This window comes from Oncorhynchus kisutch, linkage group LG15 (genome assembly GCF_002021735.2).
Source record: "Oncorhynchus kisutch isolate 150728-3 linkage group LG15, Okis_V2, whole genome shotgun sequence".
In the NCBI taxonomy this organism is placed as follows: Eukaryota; Metazoa; Chordata; class Actinopteri; order Salmoniformes; family Salmonidae; genus Oncorhynchus; species Oncorhynchus kisutch.
Genome location: NC_034188.2, coordinates 77,031,364 through 77,051,422, shown reverse-complemented (window position 1 = coordinate 77,051,422; position 20,059 = coordinate 77,031,364). Strand labels below are relative to the sequence as shown.

The 20,059-nt window shown below is 45.5% G+C and overlaps 1 protein-coding gene across 2 annotated transcripts in view; it reads left to right on the top strand.

Annotated features, from left to right (window-relative positions):
• Positions 1-11,223: 11,223 nt before the first annotated feature.
• slc36a4 (solute carrier family 36 member 4) overlaps positions 11,224-20,059 on the top strand; it is a 231,089-nt gene continuing 222,253 nt past the window's right edge. The window contains exons 1-3 of one of the 2 annotated variants that reach the window (XM_031791123.1): positions 11,224-11,377; positions 11,887-17,609; positions 18,110-18,191. In XM_031791123.1, the coding sequence (XP_031646983.1) occupies positions 18,173-18,191 (19 nt within the window). In that variant the 5' untranslated portion in view covers positions 11,224-11,377; positions 11,887-17,609; positions 18,110-18,172. Of the gene's footprint in view, positions 11,378-11,886; positions 17,610-18,066; positions 18,192-20,059 lie in introns of both variants that reach the window. The other variant, XM_031791122.1, reaches the window with a different exon arrangement.

Here is a 20,059-nt window from a genome sequence, read left to right as displayed (position 1 = left end):
TTCACAGCCATAACCCTCACATCGACTGGTCTGTGGGCACTGTCAAGCAGTGGGGTCCTACGTGCCAAGCCACTTGTATCTTCCCGAGTTCCCTGGGTTCTCCTCCCGAGTCTCTAGAATCCATCGACCTGTCCCGAGTTCCCGAGTGTTACCATGAGCTCAAACCGGTATTTAGCAAACCGGTGTAACCAAGATGGCATAGCAGTTCAGACGTCTTTTGTCCTCGTCTTGTCGTGTCCTGTATATATATATATATTTACAACTTTTTTCACATACATTTTATTTTTTATTTTCCATCAACTCATCTTCAAAACACTCTCCTGCAACCCGCCTCACCAATTTATATTTATAAAAAAGTATTATTTACCTCAAATCTGTAATCCTCCAAGAAGCTAGCCAGAAACTCCAAGAAGCTAGCCTGAAACTAGCCACAAGCTAGCCAGGAGCTAGCCAGAAGCTAGCCCAGAAGCTAATCCAGAAGCTAATCAGAAGCTAGTTCAGAAGCTAGTTAGCTTCTTTACTGGCAAATCGTTAGTATTCAGCTAACCACGGTTTGTGGTCATCAGCTATCCTTTAGCTCAAAAATCTATCGCCAGTTTTGTACGGCGCAGCGCGGCTCGGAACGGAACATACCGGACCAATTTTTCTCTCCATGTCCCTGGATTTCAACTGCTCTCTGGACATTCATACCCGGATCTCACAGCTAGCTAGCTGCTATCCGTGTGACTATCGGCTTTCGTCGATTCCGGAGCAAACATCAATTATTCCAGAGCTAGCCAGCTCCGTCAATCACTCCTGAGTTCCATCAATCACTCCTGGGCTGCAGTCACCTATCCGGACCCGTTTTACTGCCTACGCGGAGCCCCACCGGGCCTTCACAACTGGACTGCCGACGTTATCTACCCGAAGGAGATCCGGCTGGCTCCTCCGTCGCGACGTTACCTGAACGCCCATCTGCGGTCTGCTAACCGTTAGCTGTCTTACCGGCTGCTATCTGAATAGACAATCGGACAATTTATTTATTTTTATTATTATTATGTTTTCTTCTTGGGCCTCTATAACTATATCTATTGTTTTTATTTTTGTTGTTGTTGTGTGATTTGGATTAATCCCCTCTACCACACGGAACCCCACTAATCTACTGACGGAACGCAAGAGGTGGCTAACAACAGACCTCCATCCTATGCTAGCTTGCTACCGATGGCCTGGCTAGCTGTCTAAATCGCCGTGACCACCAACCAACCTCTCCACTCACTGGACCCTTTTGATCACTCGACTAAGAATGCCTCTCCTTAATGTCAATATGTCTTGTCCATTGCTGTTCTGGTTAGTGTTTATTGGCTTATTTCACTGTAGAACCTCTAGACCTGCTCACTATACCTTATCCAACCTATTAGTTCCACCACCCACACATGCAATGACATCTCCTGGTTTCAATTATGTTTCTAGAGACAATATCTCTCTCTTCATCACTCAATACCTAGGTTTACCTCCACTGTATTGACATCCTACCATACCTTTGTCTGTACATTATACCTTGATGCTATTTTATCGCCCCCAGAAACCTCCTTTTACTCTCTGTTCCAGACGTTCTAGACGACCAATTCTTATTGCTTTTAGCCGCACCCTTATTCTAGTCCTCCTATGTTCCTCTGGCGATGTAGAGGTGAATCCAGGCCCTGCAGTGCCTAGCTCCACTCCTATTCCCCAGGCGCTCTCTTTTGATGACTTCTGTAACCGTAATAGCCTTGGTTTCATGCATGTTAACATTAGAAGCCTCCTCCCTAAGTTTATTCTATTCACTGCTTTAGCACACTCTGCCAACTCGGATGTTCTAGCTGTGTCTGAATCCTGGCTTAGGAAGACCACCAAAAATTCAGATATTTTAATTCCAAACTACAACATTTTCAGACAAGATAGAACTGCCAAAGGGGGTGGTGTTGCAATCTACTGCAAAGATAGCCTGCAGAGTTCTGTCCTACTATCCAGGTCTGTACCCAAACAATTTGAACTTCTACTTTTAAAAATCCACCTCTCTAAAAACAAGTCTCTCACCGTTGCCGCCTGCTATAGACCACCCTCTGCCCCCAGCCCGGCTCTGGACACCATATGTGAACTGATTGCCCCCCATCTATCTTCAGAGCTCGTGCTGCTAGGCGACCTAAACTGGAACATGCTTAACACCCCAGCCATCCTACAATCTAAACTTGATGCCCTCAATCTCACACAAATTATCAATGAACCTACCAGGTACCTCCCCAAAGCCTTAAACACGGGCACCCTCATAGATATCATCCTAACCAACTTCCCCTCTAAATACACCTCTGCTGTCTTCAACCAAGATCTCAGCGATCACTGCCTCATTGCCTGCATCCGTAATGGGTCAGCGGTCAAACGACCTCCACTCATCACTGTAAAACGCTCCCTGAAACACTTCAGCGAGCAGGCCTTTCTAATCGACCTGGCCGGGGTATCCTGGAAGGATATTGATCTCATCCCGTCAGTAGAGGATCCCTCTATATATTTTTTAAATGCCTTCCTAACCATCTTAAATAAACATGCCCCATTCAAGAAATTTAGAACCAGGAACAGATATAGCCCTTGGTTCTCCCCAGACCTGACTGCCCTTAACCAACACAAAAACATCCTATGGCATTCTGCATTAGCATCGAACAGCCCCCGTGATATGCAGCTGTTCAGGGAAGCTAGAAACCATTATACACAGGCAGTTAGAAAAGCCAAGGCTAGCTTTTTCAAGCAGAAATTTGCTTCCTGCAACACTAACTCAAAAAAGTTCTGGGACACTGTAAAGTTCATGGAGAATAAGAACACCTCCTCCCAGCTGCCCACTGCACTGAAGATAGGAAACACTGTCACCACTGATAAATCCACCATAATTGAGAATTTCAATAAGCATTTTTCTACGGCTGGCCATGCTTTCCACCTGGCTACTCCTACCCCGGTCAACAGCACTGCACCCCCAACAGCAACTCGCCCAAGCCTTCCCCATTTCTCCTTCTCCCAAATCGATTCAGCTGATGTTCTGAAAGAGCTGCAAAATCTGGACCCCTACAAATCAGCCGGGCTAGACAATCTGGACCCTTTCTTTCTAAAATTATCTGCCGAAATTGTTGCCACCCCTATTACTAGCCTGTTCTACCTCTCTTTCGTGTCGTCTGAGATTCCCAAAGATTGGAAAGCAGCTGCGGTCATCCCCCTCTTCAAAGGGGGGGGACACTCTTGACCCAAACTGCTACAGACCTATATTTATCCTACCATGCCTTTCTAAGGTCTTCGAAAGCCAAGTCAACAAACAGATTACCGACCATTTCGAATCTCTCCATACCTTCTCTGCTATGCAATCTGGTTTCAGAGCTGGTCATGGGTGCACCTCAGCCACGCTCAAGGTCCTAAACGATATCTTAACCGCCATCGATAAGAAACATTACTGTGCAGCCGTATTCATTGATCTGGCCAAGGCTTTCGACTCTGTCAATCACCACATCCTCATCGGCAGACTCGAGAGCCTTGGTTTCTCAAATGGTTGCCTCGCCTGGTTCACCAACTACTTCTCTGATAGAGTTCAGTGTGTCAAATCGGAGGGTCTGCTGTCCGGACCTCTGGCAGTCTCTATGGGGGTGCCACAGGGTTCAATTATTGGACCGACTCTCTTCTCTGTATACATCAATGAGGTCGCTCTTGCTGCTGGTGAGTCTCTGATCCACCTCTACGCAGACGACACCATTCTGTATACTTCCGGCCCTTCTTTGGACACTGTGTTAACAACCCTCCAGGCAAGCTTCAATGCCATACAACTCTCCTTCCGTGGTCTCCAATTGCTCTTAAATACAAGTAAAACTAAATGCATGCTCTTCAACCGATCGCTACCTGCACCTACCCGCCTGTCCAACATCACTACTCTGGACGGCTCTGACTTAGAATACGTGGACAACTACAAATACTTAGGTGTCTGGTTAGACTGTAAACTCTCCTTCCAGACCCATATCAAACATCTCCAATCCAAAGTTAAATCTAGAATTGGCTTCCTATTTCGCAACAAAGCATCCTTCACTCATGCTGCCAAACATACCCTTGTAAAACTGACCATCCTACCAATCCTCGACTTTGGCGATGTCATTTACAAAATAGCCTCCAATACCCTACTCAACAAATTGGATGCAGTCTATCACAGTGCAATCCGTTTTGTCACCAAAGCCCCATATACTACCCACCATTGCGACCTGTACGCTCTCGTTGGCTGGCCCTCGCTTCATACTCGTCGCCAAACCCACTGGCTCCATGTCATCTACAAGACCCTGCTAGGTAAAGTCCCCCCTTATCTCAGCTCGCTGGTCACCATAGCATCTCCCACCTGTAGCACACGCTCCAGCAGGTATATCTCTCTAGTCACCCCCAAAACCAATTATTTCTTTGGCCGCCTCTCCTTCCAGTTCTCTGCTGCCAATGACTGGAACGAACTACAAAAATCTCTGAAACTGGAAACACTTATCTCCCTCACTAGCTTTAAGCACCAACTGTCAGAGCAGCTCACAGATTACTGCACCTGTACATAGCCCACCTATAATTTAGCCCAAACAACTACCTCTTTCCCAACTGTATTTAATAAATGTATTTATTTTGCTCCTTTGCACCCCATTACTTTTATTTCTACTTTGCACATTCTTCCATTGCAAAACTACCATTCCAGTGTTTTACTTGCTATATTGTATTTACTTTGCCACCATGGCCTTTTTTGCCTTTACCTCCCTTCTCACCTCATTTGCTCACATTGTATATAGACTTGTTTATACTGTATTATTGACTGTATGTTTGTTTTACTCCATGTGTAACTCTGTGTCGTTGTATCTGTTGAACTGCTTTGCTTTATCTTGGCCAGGTCGCAATTGTAAATGAGAACTTGTTCTCAACTTGCCTACCTGGTTAAATAAAGGTAAAATAAATGTAAAAAATTAAAAAACAGAGGGCCACCATGCTATCACCCCATAGACCTTACGATTGCCCCATCGACCTGTTTCCGGGCACCTGCCACCCCAGAGTTCGGATTGTTTCCCTATCTCCTCCCGAACGAGCTGCTATGGATACCTACATCAAGGACGCTCTGGCAGCAGGCCTCATTCGTCCGTCCACCTCGCCCGCGGGAGAAGGGTTTTTCTTTTTGGCCAAAAAAGACAGTGGATTACGTCCTTACATCGACTACCGGGGACTCAATGCCATAACCGTCAGTGACCGCTACCCACTATCCCTTATGGCCACAGCATTTGAGCTGCTCCAAGAAGCAGCTGTCTTCACTAAGCTTGACCTGCGGAACGCATACCATCTTGTGCTGGTCAGACACGGTGACGAGTGAAAGACCGCTTTCAACACGCCTACTGGTCACTACGAATACTTGGTGATGCCCTTTGGCCTGACCAACGCCCCGGCTGTATTCCAAGCGCTCATAAACGATGTGCTTAGGGATATGCTTAACATCTTCGTGTTCGTTTACTTGGATGACATCCTCATCTTTTCGAGCTCCCTTCAAGAACACACAAAGCATGTCAGACAAGTACTCAAACGCCTCCTAGACAGCCATTTGTACGTTAAGCCGGAACAATGTGAATCCCATTCCTCCCGAGTACAATTCCTGGGATTTGTAGTGGAACCCGGTCGAGTCCAAATGGACTCCAGGAAGGTAGGGGCGGTAGTGGATTGGCCCATCCCCAAGTCAGTTAAGGAAGTTCAGCGTTTCCTGGGCTTCAAACTTTTACCGCAAGTTCATCAAGAACTTCAGCTTGGTGGCAGCCCCTCTCTCAGCTTTAACCAAGGGTGGCAACGCAAGGTTTCTGTGGGGAAAAGAAGCTGAGACGGCCTTCCAAGGACTCAAGCAGCGCATCCTCTCTGCTCCCATCCTGACACTACCGACTGCGGATGAACATTTTGTGGTGGAGGTAGACGCATCAGAAGTTGGTGTTGGAGCTGTCCTGTCTCAGAGGGGTGAAGACAAGAAGCTCCACCCTTGCGCCTTCTCACACCGGCTTACCCCGGCCGAGAGGAACTACGATGTGGGGGATCGTGAACTCCTGGCGGTTAAGATGGCATTGAAGGTATGGAGACACTGGCTCGAGGGGGCTTCTCAACCGTTTCAAGTGCTTACGGACCACAAAAATCTGGAGTATATCCAGCAGGCGAAGCGTTTGAACTCCAGACAAGCTCGATGGTCTCTTTTCTTCAATCGATTCCAGTTTATCCTCACCTATCGGCCCGGGTCGAAGAATCTCAAACTGGACGCCTTGTCCCGAGTCTACGCTCCTGCCATTCGAGAAGATACTGACATGCCTGTCCTTCCTGCCGCTAAGATCGTGGCCCCGATCTCGTGGCAAGTTGAGGATACCGTGAGACAAGCTCAAGCTATCGAACCGGGTCCGAAAGGCGGTCCTGCCACTCGGTTGTTTGTCCCCAAGGCAGCGAAAGTTCTGGTAGCCCACCATAAAAGAAGACGTTGCCACTTTCGTCAAGGCCTGTCCCGTGTGCTGCCAGGGCAAATCTTCTCACCTCCGCCCTCAAGGACTCCTTCACCCTTTATCTATTCCCCACCGACCCTGGTACCATATCTCGTTGGACTTTATTACTGGCCTTCCTCCGTCCCATGGTAATACTACTATCCTAGTCATCATTGACAGGTTTTCTAAGGCGGCCAGGTTTGTCCCCTTGACTTAGTTACCTTCTGCCAAGGAAATGGCTGAGTTGGTAATTAACCATGTGTTCCGAGTCTTCTGCATTCCTCAAGATATGGTTTCCGACAGAGGTCCCCAGTTCGTCTCAAGGTTTTGGAAGGCCTTCTGCCAACTCATAGGGGCCACTGCCAGTCTATCTTCAGGGTACCACCCGGAGTCCAACGGCCAAACTGAGAGGATGAATCAAGAGCTGGAAACCGCCCTCAGATGTATGGCCTCCAACAACCTGTCCACATGGTCGTCCTTCATTGTTTGGGCCAAGTACGCGCACAACACCTTGCGCTCTTCCTCCACTGGTATGTCCCCGCACGAGAGTCAGTTTGGCTATGTCCCTCCATTGTTCCCGGACCAGGAGGCAGAAGTCGGAGTGCCTTCAGCCTTGAAGTTCATCAGATGCTGTATGGCTTACTTGGAGGAATACCCGTCTTAATCTTCTGCATTCCTCACAGCGGTACCAACGACAAGCCAACAGACGGCTTATACCGTCCATCGGATACTGGATTCCCGCCGGGTGCAGCGGTCCTGGCAGTATCTGGTGGATTGGGAAGGCTACGGTCCAGAGGAGCGCTCCTCGGTTCCTGCCAAAGACATACTGGACCCTGACCTCATTCGACAGTTCAGGGCCCTCCCCCCGAGAAAGCTGGTAGGAACGTCAGGAGCCGTTCCTAGGGGGGCGATTCTGTCAGGATTTGGCCAGGATTGTTCCGGTTTTGGCCACTAGATGCCCCCATTGTGCTTTTTGACCCTTTTGTTTTCCCTTGTTTCCAGTTATTATTTGCACCTGTGCCTCATTTCCCTTTAATGTATTTAAACCCTTAGTTTTCCTCAGTTCTTTGCTCTGTGTTTGAATGTTAGCACCCAGCCCCAGCGATGCTGTGAACATTTGTTGCTCCAGTTGGACTCTCTTGTGGTACTCAGTTTTTGATTATCTTTTGAGGCTTTTTCCTGCTGTACCTACCAACTTGTGGATTTACCTTTTGACTTGGAGGATGACCTTTTTCTCTTGGAATTACTTTTGACGTTGTGGATTTATATTTTTGCCTGAACTTTTCTTTTTTCTTTATTAAAACACCGTCTCAAGTACTGCTGTGTCTGCCTCATCTTCTGGGTTCTGCCGACTATTAGTGGCTCAGTTTGCTAAGTGACTGTTTCTCACACCGGAGACCCGAGTTTGTAACCGGGTCTTGACAATGGTGCTGCCACAATAAACAGAATACACAGACAGACAATGAACACAGTATACAACAAAATATATAGATGCAGAATTTACATTTGGAGCACTAGTCATTGAACTGCCTTTTGAGAAATTATATAAGCTCATATTTTCCTCCCAATTTGCCTGCCACAGTGGAGGTGACAATAGCTAGTTCAGCCTTTCAACTTGGAAGTACTGTAAAGCAATCCTCAGTTAATATCTGAATCAAATTATGAATTCTATGAATAATTGACGTATTGAGCGCTTAATGAATCATAACTATAATAATAAAGCAGATTGATTCTATATTCAGCAGATTTAGTTACATTTGGATAAATACACTTTTTGCTAAATGTAATATTTGGCCAAATGTTGAAAACACATAGAATGACTGAGTGCTATTTCTTAATTTGTTGATAGTGATGAAAAAAAGTGCCTAGTATATTTATGGAGTACAGTCAGTGTTAACTAGTGGATTTATCTTTATTTATTTTCTTCCACCTCCAGTTTAAAACCACGCAGGTCACCCATGTGCTACATTCTTCATATAACTTACACTGAACAAAAATATAAACGCAACATGTAAAGTGTTGATCCGATTTTTAAATTCACTGAAATAAAAGATCCCAGAAATGTTCCATATGCACAAAAAGCTTATTTCTCCTAAATGTTATGCAAAAATGTGTTTACATCCCTATTAGTGAGCATTTATCCTTTGCCAAGACAACCTGACAGGTGTGGCATTTCAAGAAACTGATTAAACAGCATGATCATTACACAGGTGCACCTTGTGCTGGGGACAATAAAAGGCCACTCTTAAATGTGCAGTTTTGTCACACAACATAATACCACAGATATCTCAATTGGCATGCTGACTGCAGGAATGTCCACCAGAGCTGTTGCCAGAGAATTGCAGGTTCATTTCTCTACTATTGTCATGCCCTGACCTGAGATAGCCTTTTTATGTCTCTATTTGGTTTGGTCAGGGTGTGATTTGGGTGGGCATTCTATGTTCTGTATTCTATGTTCTTTAGTTGTATGTTTTGGCCGGGTATGGTTCGCAATCAGGGACAGCTGTCTATCGTTGTCTCTGATTGGAAATCAAACTTAGGCAGCCTTTTCCCCTTTGTTATTTGTGGGAAGTTGACTTTATTAGAGGCATTATAGCCGAAGTTAAGCTTCACGGTTGTTTCCTTGGCTACATTTTCTATAAATAAAAGGAATATGTACGCTTACCACGCTGCACTTTGGTCCACTTCTTATGACGCCCGTGACAACCATAAGCTGCCTCCAATGTCATTTTAGAAAATTTGGCAGTATGTCCAACCAGCCTCACAACCGCAGACCATGTGTAACCACGCCAGCCCAGGACCTCCACATCCGGCTTCTTCACCTGCGGGATCATCTGAGACCAGCCACCCGGACAGCTGATGAAACTGAGGAGTATTTCTGTCTGTAATAAAGCCCCTTCGTGGGGAAAAACTAATAATGATTTGCTGGGCCCAGCTCCCCAGTGGGTGGGCCTATGCCCTCCCTGGCCCACCCATAGGGCGGCGCACAATTGGCCCAGCATCGTCTGGGTTAGGGTTTGGCCGTCATTGTAATTAAGAATTTGTTCTTAACTGACCTGCCTAGTTAAATAAAGATAAAATAAAACAAATAACAAATAAAAATGGCTGCGCCCCTGTCAAGTAATGTGAAATCCATAGTTAAGGGCCTGTATTCAATTGACTGATTTCCTTATATGAACTGTAACGCAGTAAAATCATTGAAATCGTTGCATTTTGCGTTTATATTTTTGTTCATTATAGTTACAGGCACACTGGCACAGTTTCAAGACCTCATCAAAACCTAATAAGAATGATGCTCTACCCCATAAAGTCATGGACACAATGCATCTATAGAAACCAACCACTTGGATAGGTCAGGTCATAGTACTGTAGACCACTCTATAGAAACCAACCACTTGCATAGGTCAGGTCATAGTACTGTAGACCTCTCTATAGAAACCAACCGCTTGGATAGGTCAGCTCATAGTACTGTAGACCTCTCTATAGAAACCAACCACTTGGATAGGTCAGGTCATAGTACTGTAGACCTCTCTATAGAAACCAACCGCTTGTGTAACGGATGTGAAACGGCTAGCTTAGTTAGCGGTGGTGCGAGCTAAATAGCGTTTCAATCGGTGACGTCACTTGCTCTGAGACCTTGAAGTAGTAGTTCCCCTTGCTCTGCAAGGGCCGCGGCTTTTGTGGAGCGATGGGTAACGATGCTTCGTGGGTGACTGTTGTTGATGTGTGCAGAGGGTCCCTGGTTCGCGCCCGGGTATGGGCGAGGGGATGGTCTAAAGTTATACTGTTACACTTGGATAGGTCAGCTCATAGTACTGTAGACCTCTCTACAGAAACCAACCACTTGGATAGGTCAGGTCATAGTACTGTAGACCTCTCTATAGAAATCAACTGCTTGGATAGGTCAGCTCATAGTACTGTAGACCTCTCTATAGAAACCAACCGCTTGGATAGGTCAGCTCATAGTACTGTAGAGCTCTCTACAGAAACCAACTGCTTGGATAGGTCAGCTCATAGTACTGTAGACCTCTCTATAGAAACCAAACACTTGGATAGGTCAGGTCATAGTACTGTGGAAAAAGTACCCAATTGTCATACTTGAAAGATACCTTAATAGAAAGTGGCTCAAGTAAAAGTGAAAGTTACCCAGTAAAATCCTACTTGAGTTAAAGTCTAAAAGTATTTGGTTTAAATGTACTTAAGTATCAAAAGTAAATGTAATTGCTAAAATATACTTAAGTATCAAATTAAGTAATTTCAAATTAAGCAAACCAGATGGCACCATAATAAATAAAAAAATAAGTACTTATAGCCAGGGGCACGCTCCAACACTCAGACATCATTAACAAACAAAGCATCCGTGTTTAGCGAGTCTGCCAGATCAAAGGCAGTAGCGATGTTCTCTTCATAAGTGTGTGAATTAGACAATTTTCCTGTCCTGCTAAGCATTCAAAATGTAATGAGTACTTTTGGGCGTCAGGGAAAACGTATGCAGTAAAAAGTGCATAATTTTCTTTAGGAATGTAGTGAAGTAAAAGTTGTAAAAAATATAAATCGTAAAGTAGTAGTAGTAGTACTTTCAAGTTTTTTACTTAACTAATTTACACCACTGGTTAATTTATTATATGTCCCCCCCTTTCTACTCCCCAATTTTGTCATATCCAATTGGTTAATCATATGAGTAACGTTAGTTCTTCATATCAGAGCTGTACCTCCGCCCATCGGCGAAGTGGCGCAGAGCATGCTGGGCGATCTCCAGCTCAGAGAAGATCAGCTCGAGAGACGTGAAGTGAGAGAAAGTTCCAGCTATCCTTGTGTTTTCTCACCAGTTAGGCTTCATTGTGTTAGCCAAGGACAGTGTGCGCCCTTGTTGATATGTAAGTACACATTTCATATCTTTCAGCGGTTTATGTCTGAAGATGCACTCTGTGGCGATAATGTCAGATTTATGGTTATGCTAATTCGTAGTTTATACTGCGAGCCACTTAGCTATTGTGAGCTGATTGGCACTGTTTTAGTTGTCATATCATTTCATACGTTTAACCCTGTATTTGTAAATAATAATGTCCCCCAGTGCGTTGTTTATATACCCTGTAATTGTATACGTGTATGGCACATCATTATATGGGTATTGTATTTCACTGTTTCTAGGAATTCAAGTTCATTGTGCAGTTGTAGCCCTGTACTGAATATGATGGGGCTATGCTTTGTAATACACGTACTGCGGCACCCCATTGATCTCAAATTAGTGCAGTCACAGTCAAATTGTATGGTCCTGTATAGCATTAAATCATCATAGTCATATTATGTTGTTTATAAGAGATGTGAATTGGAGATAGTATTCTGTAATTTACTATTGTATCTTTATTTATCTCTTTACTTGCAGACCACACAGTCACACACTGGTTGAAGCAAGTTGCCAGACCACTAAGTGCCCTAGCCTATCCATACTACATACTGTCATACTGTAGTATTGATCTGTCTGTCATCTGTGCCCTTACCAGCACATGGGAGCGAACACATAAAGTAAGACCTAACCTAAAGAATATACAGTCCACCAAGTCCTCACTAACATTGTGATCTGTTCGAGCCGGATAAAGGTGTTTACTCCAGGATCAAGATGCAGCGAGTTACCGAGGAGGCCTGGACCTGGTCTGATCATCCAAGGCACCAATCCTCACCTTATCCAAGTTATACGAGCACAGGACAGTATGTACATGGACAAGATGACCTTCAGCCTCGCATGGAGGGAGCTGCCAAGATGACACCCCTCACTCCACCCAGCCCCTTCCTCTCCAGCCAGGCCAGATGGGACACAACTCCAGATGAGTGGGAGACTTTCAGAGAGTACAGGGCCATCCTAAACCCTCATCTGACCCACGAGAGCAGAAGGATGAGCCACAGTAAGCAGAGTAAGGAGCAACATACAGGTCTGTCCATGCTCTACAACAGTCCCTGTGAACACAGGAAGCCACCTACACAGCACGAGCTAGTGAGAAAGTACATTGAGCAAGATAGAGGCCAGCTGTGGCAGTCCCAGCGAGCTATGCAGGTCAGGCCCACTCTGCTACGTGAGAAACAAGAAGAGATGGTACAGGTAGCCGAGACCCTCCTCTCCGTGCTGCCACAGCTCACATCCCAGTCTATAGCTAGTCTCTCCTGCTAAGCCAGCCCCTAAAGAGCCCTCATGCCGAGGTATCCTTCCAGCAGATAAAGTTTAGCTGACACCACTACGGCCCGCGTCAGGGCTGGTTGAACATACAAAGCCATCACTCAACGAAGAAGATACGGCTTGTGATGGACCGTATGACGACAGTGAGTGGCCCCCAACGTGGTCTCCAGCATGTGTTGAGTCATTACTGCCATGTCATCAGAGTAACTCCAAGCCTATAGTGTGGCTACCAAGAGCCTCCTCCAGCAGCTATGAGTTCTCTCAGTCCCAGCACTCACTCCACCTGTCAGGAGGCTACTCTTCCACCAGTGGTCCAGCTAAGAGAAATACCCACCTGTCAGCTCCTAGACACTCTCAGTGTGGAGTATCAGCCCCTTGATGGTGCCAGGGTGTGTCTACCTGTCCCTGCCATTGGTTTTCAGTTCACCCTCAGCATGGGTATCCAGCCTGTTCCTGACAAGGTGTTTCAGTCTGCCACCACGAAGGACCCATCAGTCAACAGTAGTCTGCAGCCAGCCACTGTTCCAGAGTTGCCACCCGCTCCTGCTACAGAGCCGAAGTCAGTCAACGAGGTGGACTCTTTAGCTGCTCCAGCCACAGGGGCTCTGCCTACCCTGTCCTGGAGCCTAGACCAGCTACTGAAGATGGGGCCCAGTCTGCCACCTTCCCCAAGGTTACTGCTGATCCCAACAAAGCTAACTCATTCTTCCCTCAGGTTCCTGTATGCCACTGACTATGGGGCCGAGCCTACCCTGTGCTCCAGCCTCCTGTCTGTTCCTGCTATAGGAGCTCAGCCTAACTCTGTCAAGTCAGACTCACTGTCTGTCAGGCATGAGGAGCAGCTTTCTCCATCCATGAGGGCCCATCCTGTTTCCATCATCTTAGACCTGCTGCCTGCTACCCGGGCAGCCCAGCTGGACCTAAAGGTACAACCTGGCCCTGTCTTCAGGTCACCAGATTCTGCAACAGAGAACCATCGTGTTGCAGCCACAGGCCCACAGACCACCGTTGATGCAGATCATCAGCCAGCATCTCCCTGGTTGCCACTAGCCACAGCCTTGGGATCCTCAGCTCGTCTCAGTATCTCTCCTACCAGCTGCAACCCAGGGGCCACCACCTGGCTTTAGACTGAAAGTCATCCCTGTTTCAGTTAGGGGGGCTTCGCCAGAAGCCAACGACAAGCCCCCACCTGCTCCTGATGAGGAGCCCAGTTAATCTCCAGCAATGTGCCCTCCACTTGGCCCTGGCTTCCAGACACTGGCTCTGTTGGGGAGCCCCCACCTGGTCTTGAGTGGGAGCCCACCACTGCTTCCTCCACAGGGGCCGCTTTAGCCGCTGCCCTGAGGTCCCATCCATTCCTTGCCAGCAAGGTTTTCTCTGTTTCTATAGGGGAGCCTCCGCCTGCTCCTCATCGGAGACCTTCAGCGACGCCTCCTGAGAGGCCAGAGCTCGACCCTGACTTCTGGGACTTTCAGTCATCTCACCTGCAACCTGTTAGTCCCTGCCTGTGAGATCCACCCTGGCTCAGTCGGGGAGCCCCAACCTGACAGTTGTTGAGAACCCTTTGCAGCTCTAGCCCAGGGTCCATAGCCACACCCTGCTTGGGGAGCTCTGCTGCCTTCTCTGGAGAACATGTCTGTCCCTGCTATGAGACCTCGGCTCAGCCCGATTATCAGCTCAGATCTGGCTCCTGACCCTAAGACTCAGTTTCCCTTGGTCTGGAGGTTCGCTGCCTGATCCGGTTGGGGAGTCTCCGTCAGAGCCTGAGCCCTTTAGGCTGTCCGCCGTAGAGCTACTACCTGGCCCTGCTCTAGGGATCAAGCCAGCTCCTGCCAATGGAGCCCAGAGCACTCCCCCTTTGAGTCTCAGACTGTGTCAGCCCTAGAGACTGTTTCCTCTGACAAGTCTGCCCCTAGTACAGATTCCCTGCTGGTAGCCCCAACAGCCTCTGAGTCAGTTGTTGGACCATGTAGTAGGACCTGTCTGCCAGCCTTTACTTGCCAGTGTCCTGCCCTTGGTTATTAGTCAGGCCATGGTGCCCCTGTCCTTAGCTCCCCTGTCACCAGACATGCAGGTGTCCCGGGTGCCCTACTAGGTAAGCAGTCAAGTGTTCCCCCTAGTTTCCTGCCAGCTGACACCCTAGTAGTTTGGACTGTAACTGACAGCAGCTCCTACACCTCTAGAGCAGAGAACCCTTTCCATCATTTAAGCCCTGGACTAGAGTTTTTGTTTTTAGTGGTTATGCCTAGCCAGGCCCTCTGTTGATCGGATGGCTAGACACCCCTAGACATATGTCTGTTATGTTTGGGTAATTGTTAAGATAGTCCTCCATAAAAATTATAGGACTGAGGAGCTCAGTTCAGGTGACTTTTTAAGAGGACATTCTACTCCGAAATGAAATGAGTATGCTGACACCATCTAAAATAGAATTTCCACCTCCAGAAATTAACCCAATAACACATTGGTTAAATTATTTGTAAAAAATATCTTAACCTATTGGGCCATGTACAGTATATGGCCAATGCATGGTCCATAATATCAGGTATGCTATTAGCAATAAACATTATCACCTTTAGCCCAACTGATGCAGCAAAGTGCAAATAAATTGGCAACCCCATGCTTCAGCCTATCTCCATTTACCCTATTGGGCATTTAATTTTTTTTAATTGAACCTTTATTTAACTAGACAAGTCAGTTAAGAACAAATGATTTTTTACAAATGACGGCCTACCCGGCCAAACCCAGACGACGCTGGGCCAATTGTGCACCGTCCTACGGGACTCCCAATCACAGCCTGGATTCAAACCAGGGACTGTGATGACGTCTCTTGCCTTAGACCGCTGTGCCTATCTTGAGCCTCATCTCAAAATCATTAGCCAGATCACATTTGAGATCTTTTAACTAGTTATTATCATATTGATGAATTTTATGACCCAAAAAACCTGCATAAACACTGAATGTAATGTAGGCCTAGCTGTTAGGGTAACTCAGGGTAACTCAGGGTAACTCGCCACCTGGGGTAAAAAGTCCCCTGCCTGTACTTCTCACAGAAACCACTTCATGTAACAATCCCCCCCCAACACTTTCCCTGGTTTCTAATACTCTTGCTCAACAGAAAATATCTGTCTCATCACAATTTAAGTCATTCCAAAGAAATTATTTTAAGGTAGAGAGGCATTGTACCCCAAGTCACCCTACGATTGACCAGTGTTCTATTTAGCCCCACTCTCCCCTCGTGCTTAACCATTCTTCTGCTAAAAACCCTGGGTTTAAAAAGGCTCAGTTCGCTCATATTTAGGAGTTGATAAATAAATAAAGCAGGAATAGAAAGCTGGGATTCCTCTCCTTTTAACAAAAAACATTAAAATGGCTGTTTTTGCAATTGCAAGAATTGTTGTGCATTGACTTGCTTGTCAGAATGCATGTTTGCCTCCCCGTGGCACTTATAACATGAATGTTCCAATAGAGGAATATTTATCTAGCATAGAACACAACAACAAGCCGACTAGGTAAATGGATAAACTATTATACCATGGGGTTGTTTGATTTTTCTATTAATTACTTGTTTTGTTTGCAGAGGAAAAGTGGAATGTTCTAGCATCTTCAATTGCGCCTCAGCAGAAATATGTTTTCATGTTCCATATTGTTTTGGTTGCATAGTGGCAATGATTTTGCCGTGGCGCACCCCCATAGCAAATTGAGTACAGTGGAAACATTGGTCTGGTACATATAGGGACATACAGCAGATTGTGTGAGTGTGACCTGTTGCTTGCTGGGCTACAACCTAGTCTCAGATAACTTCATATTATTCTGTGTGTACATCTGAACACCCCATTTAGTATAGACCCTTTTGCCATACGTGACAGATGTGCGTGACTCTTGACTGCAGTAAGAATGCCATTGCCATCTGCACCCATTTATCATAGCCTAGATTTACATTTTTATTTATTCTAAACAAAACAACTTTTTGGGGTTCTCATACTCTTACAATGATGTTTTGATTCTTGCTTGAACAGTCGCTAAGATTATATTTGGTTGTGGTCTTTGCAAAATAACTATTTTGGATACAACTGTTGTTAGCTAGAATTCTAACACTTGATATAGCCTGGCTAGCTTTTGCTACAAAGAGACATTTTACTGGTTGAAGTTTAAGTGTTTTTTTCAAAAGTATAATGCAGTTGATTTGCGATGATGACAAACATGTTAAGACATTTATACAAGCCTTTAAAATCCAATTATAAACCAAAAGTAGTGTGAAATGCACTTATAAGCAACATGTAAATAGACGCCACCAACTTGAACACATCGCTCTTGTGCGACAATGTTTGCAAACATAGAAAGGCACTGAGTATCCCGGATTTACATTTACTACGTTATGGCTAGTCTGAGACCAGGCTGGTCATGTGTGTAAAAATAGCTGCACTATTGTACTGCACTGTTCCAATATGGGACCAGGGCATTCGTTCAGCTCACATGTCATCAGATTTGTACAGGGACTGCAATCACTACAAGGGATACAGCCAGCCAGGGGTGAAGAGTTGATGACTGTCAACTCAACTCTAATTAGGGCTACTTCAGGCACGAAGCGAAATAACTTCACAACTGCAAGAGGAATCGTAAATATGTGGACACGTTTCCTTTAAGATTTCCCCCTCCCGGGTTGACAATTGTAGCGGGTGTGACGTTTTCAACATCTCGTCCGCTAAGGAAAATATGCTGTTCTACGCCTTCTAATCCGGAGAATTTCAACCTGCTAATGAAATTGTAACCAAAGAGGACAGCTATGAATTCATAAACTCAATGGAAGTGTTCCCGTCATTTCAACATCCACCCAAAAAGAACAACAGGACGTCTCGACAGGAACGTCTGGGTTTTGACAGCTTTCGACCGAAGTAGCAAGTTATCATTGCCCTGACTCTGAACCGCGAGGCAGTTTGGTAGGATCATTCAGAACCCCACACTGCTTATGACTAGACTACAATGTAACTAGCTTTAACTGACATTAACATCATTCATAGAGCCACGTTAATAGCACTGCTGTCGCTGTTAGTGTATCCATAATAGTACGGCTACAGATTTGATAGCTGGCTACGTTTTATTTGTTGTCTGTTCGTTCGAACAACAATAGCACTGATTTATACCCCGTTTCTTACATTGACGGCATATTTTAGCCCACAACATTTACTGCAAAACCAGTGAATTGCACGTTCTGTTTAGATACGTTGCAATATATTATGCGATAGGCCTAAACTGCTATTAGTTTAGTTAGCTACAATGTCTAATATCACGGAGCTTGCTGGTGTCTACTACGAGCAAGCCAAATGACAACGTGTCAATAGTGTTGTGAAGATGAATCAATAACATTGTTGATGTTATCATATATTATCGTATCAGTGGACCAACAGCAAGCCTACCCATCTCGCCCTTTCCTGGCCAGGGCTAATCGCCACACAGTGACAGGACTGTCTGTGTCGACTGCTGCCCAGATGCCCGGTGGAGGATGCCTTCGCAACAGCTAGGTAGCTACTAGCCTCTCTGGGAATGATGATGACGCTGTTATTTAGGGGTTGGAATTAAAGGGAACAACTGTCATTTCAACCTTTTGGTGGAAACCGATTCATTATTCCCTCCCTCACAGTAGCCTCTTTTTTTGGTGCGATACTAGAGCAGTGGTTCCCAACAAGGGGTACTAGGCCTGTCCACAGGGGGTACTTGAGAAGAGTCCTGAGACCATAGGTCTAGGTCTAGTGGGGGCTTCAGGGTTACTCCAGGCAGAGCAAAATTCAGTTGGTGGTATAGTAAGAAAAATGGTTGGGAACCAGTAGACTAGAGCAGCCCATGCAATATTGTGCTGTCCAACAACCATTTAAAGACTTTGCTATTAATCTATTAAAGGTTTAAGAGAAACTCATTAAATTAACTACCAATATGACATTTCTTAGTAATAATACTAGTATGATAGTAATAATCCAGTAGTTATTAGCATAACATTATGAGAGACTTATACTCGAGATTCAACGCTTGCTGACTGACACTCCTGGTTCCACCATTTTGCATGGCATCTTTGTCAACTCTTTGCATTGCATCTGATCTGAGCTTTAAGCATCAGCTGCTGAAAGAAAAATATTGGATCCTGTGAAATAAGAGTCCATGATGTAGTGTCTTTATAGCCTTGAGCTTCCACCTCAATGTTCTTCTTTCTATGTTAGTGAAGAACATTAGCGGACTGGTTTTAAGTGGTTTAAATAGATCTGACACATGCAGCTAAAATGTTCTCTAAATTGTTCCAACAGTGAGTGAGCCACAACCTCTCGTGTGCTTTACAGAAAATTACACCTCTTTGCTGCCTCAGACTTACACCATGCCCAAACCGGATGTGCGCAAATTGATTTTGTCCCCCCACACCAAACGTGATCATGACATGCAGGTTGAAATATCAAATCAAACTCTGAACCATATTAATTTGTGGACAAGTCGAAAAGCATTAAACATTTATGGCAATTTAGCTAGCTAGCTTGCAGTTGCTAGCTAATTTGTCCTATTTAGCTAGCTTGTTGTTAGCTAATTTGTCCTGGGATATAAACATTGAGTTATTTTACCTGAAATGCACAAGGTCCTCTACTTCAACAATGAATCCATACATAAAATGGTTAACCAAATAGTTTCTAGGCATCTCTCTTCCCAGGCTTCTTTTCTTCTTTGGATTTTGTATGGCGATCGGCAACTAACTTTCATAATAAGGTGCATTACCACAATTGACCTCAGTTCATCTTTCAATCACCCACGTGTGTATATGCTCCTAAAACCAATGAGAAGATGGCACGTGGGTATATGTTTCTATGAGGAGTTGGGAGAGGCAGAATGTTCTGCGGCACAAATAGAAGCAACTTCTATGTTGGGGCATGGCAACGCTCGTGAGCAGTGTGGGTGCAATGATTGAATAACATGTATGTGTACATTTATTTAGCAAAGCTATAGCACGTGATGCGTCAGATTTGGGCATGGTGTTACATGCTGACCACACCGGTCGGTCACGTGCACGAGTTTTGCAAAGTGAATGTACACGTTATTCAATCATTGCACCCACACTGCTTGCACGCGCCAACGAGCGTGTCAGTTGCCAGGCGCTAAAATAGAAGTTGCTTTTATTTGTGACGTAGAACGCGATGCAGGTCCTGTCTCTCCCATCTCCTCATTGGCTTTTAGATGCATATACCCATGTGCCATCTCCTCATTGCTTATACCCACGTGGGTGATTGAAAGATGAATTTAGGTTGGTTGTGGTAATACACCTTATTATGAAAGTTAGTTGCCAATTGCCATATAAAGTCCAAAGAAGAAAAAGCCTGGAAGGAGGAGAGATGACTAGAAATGATTCGGTTGACCG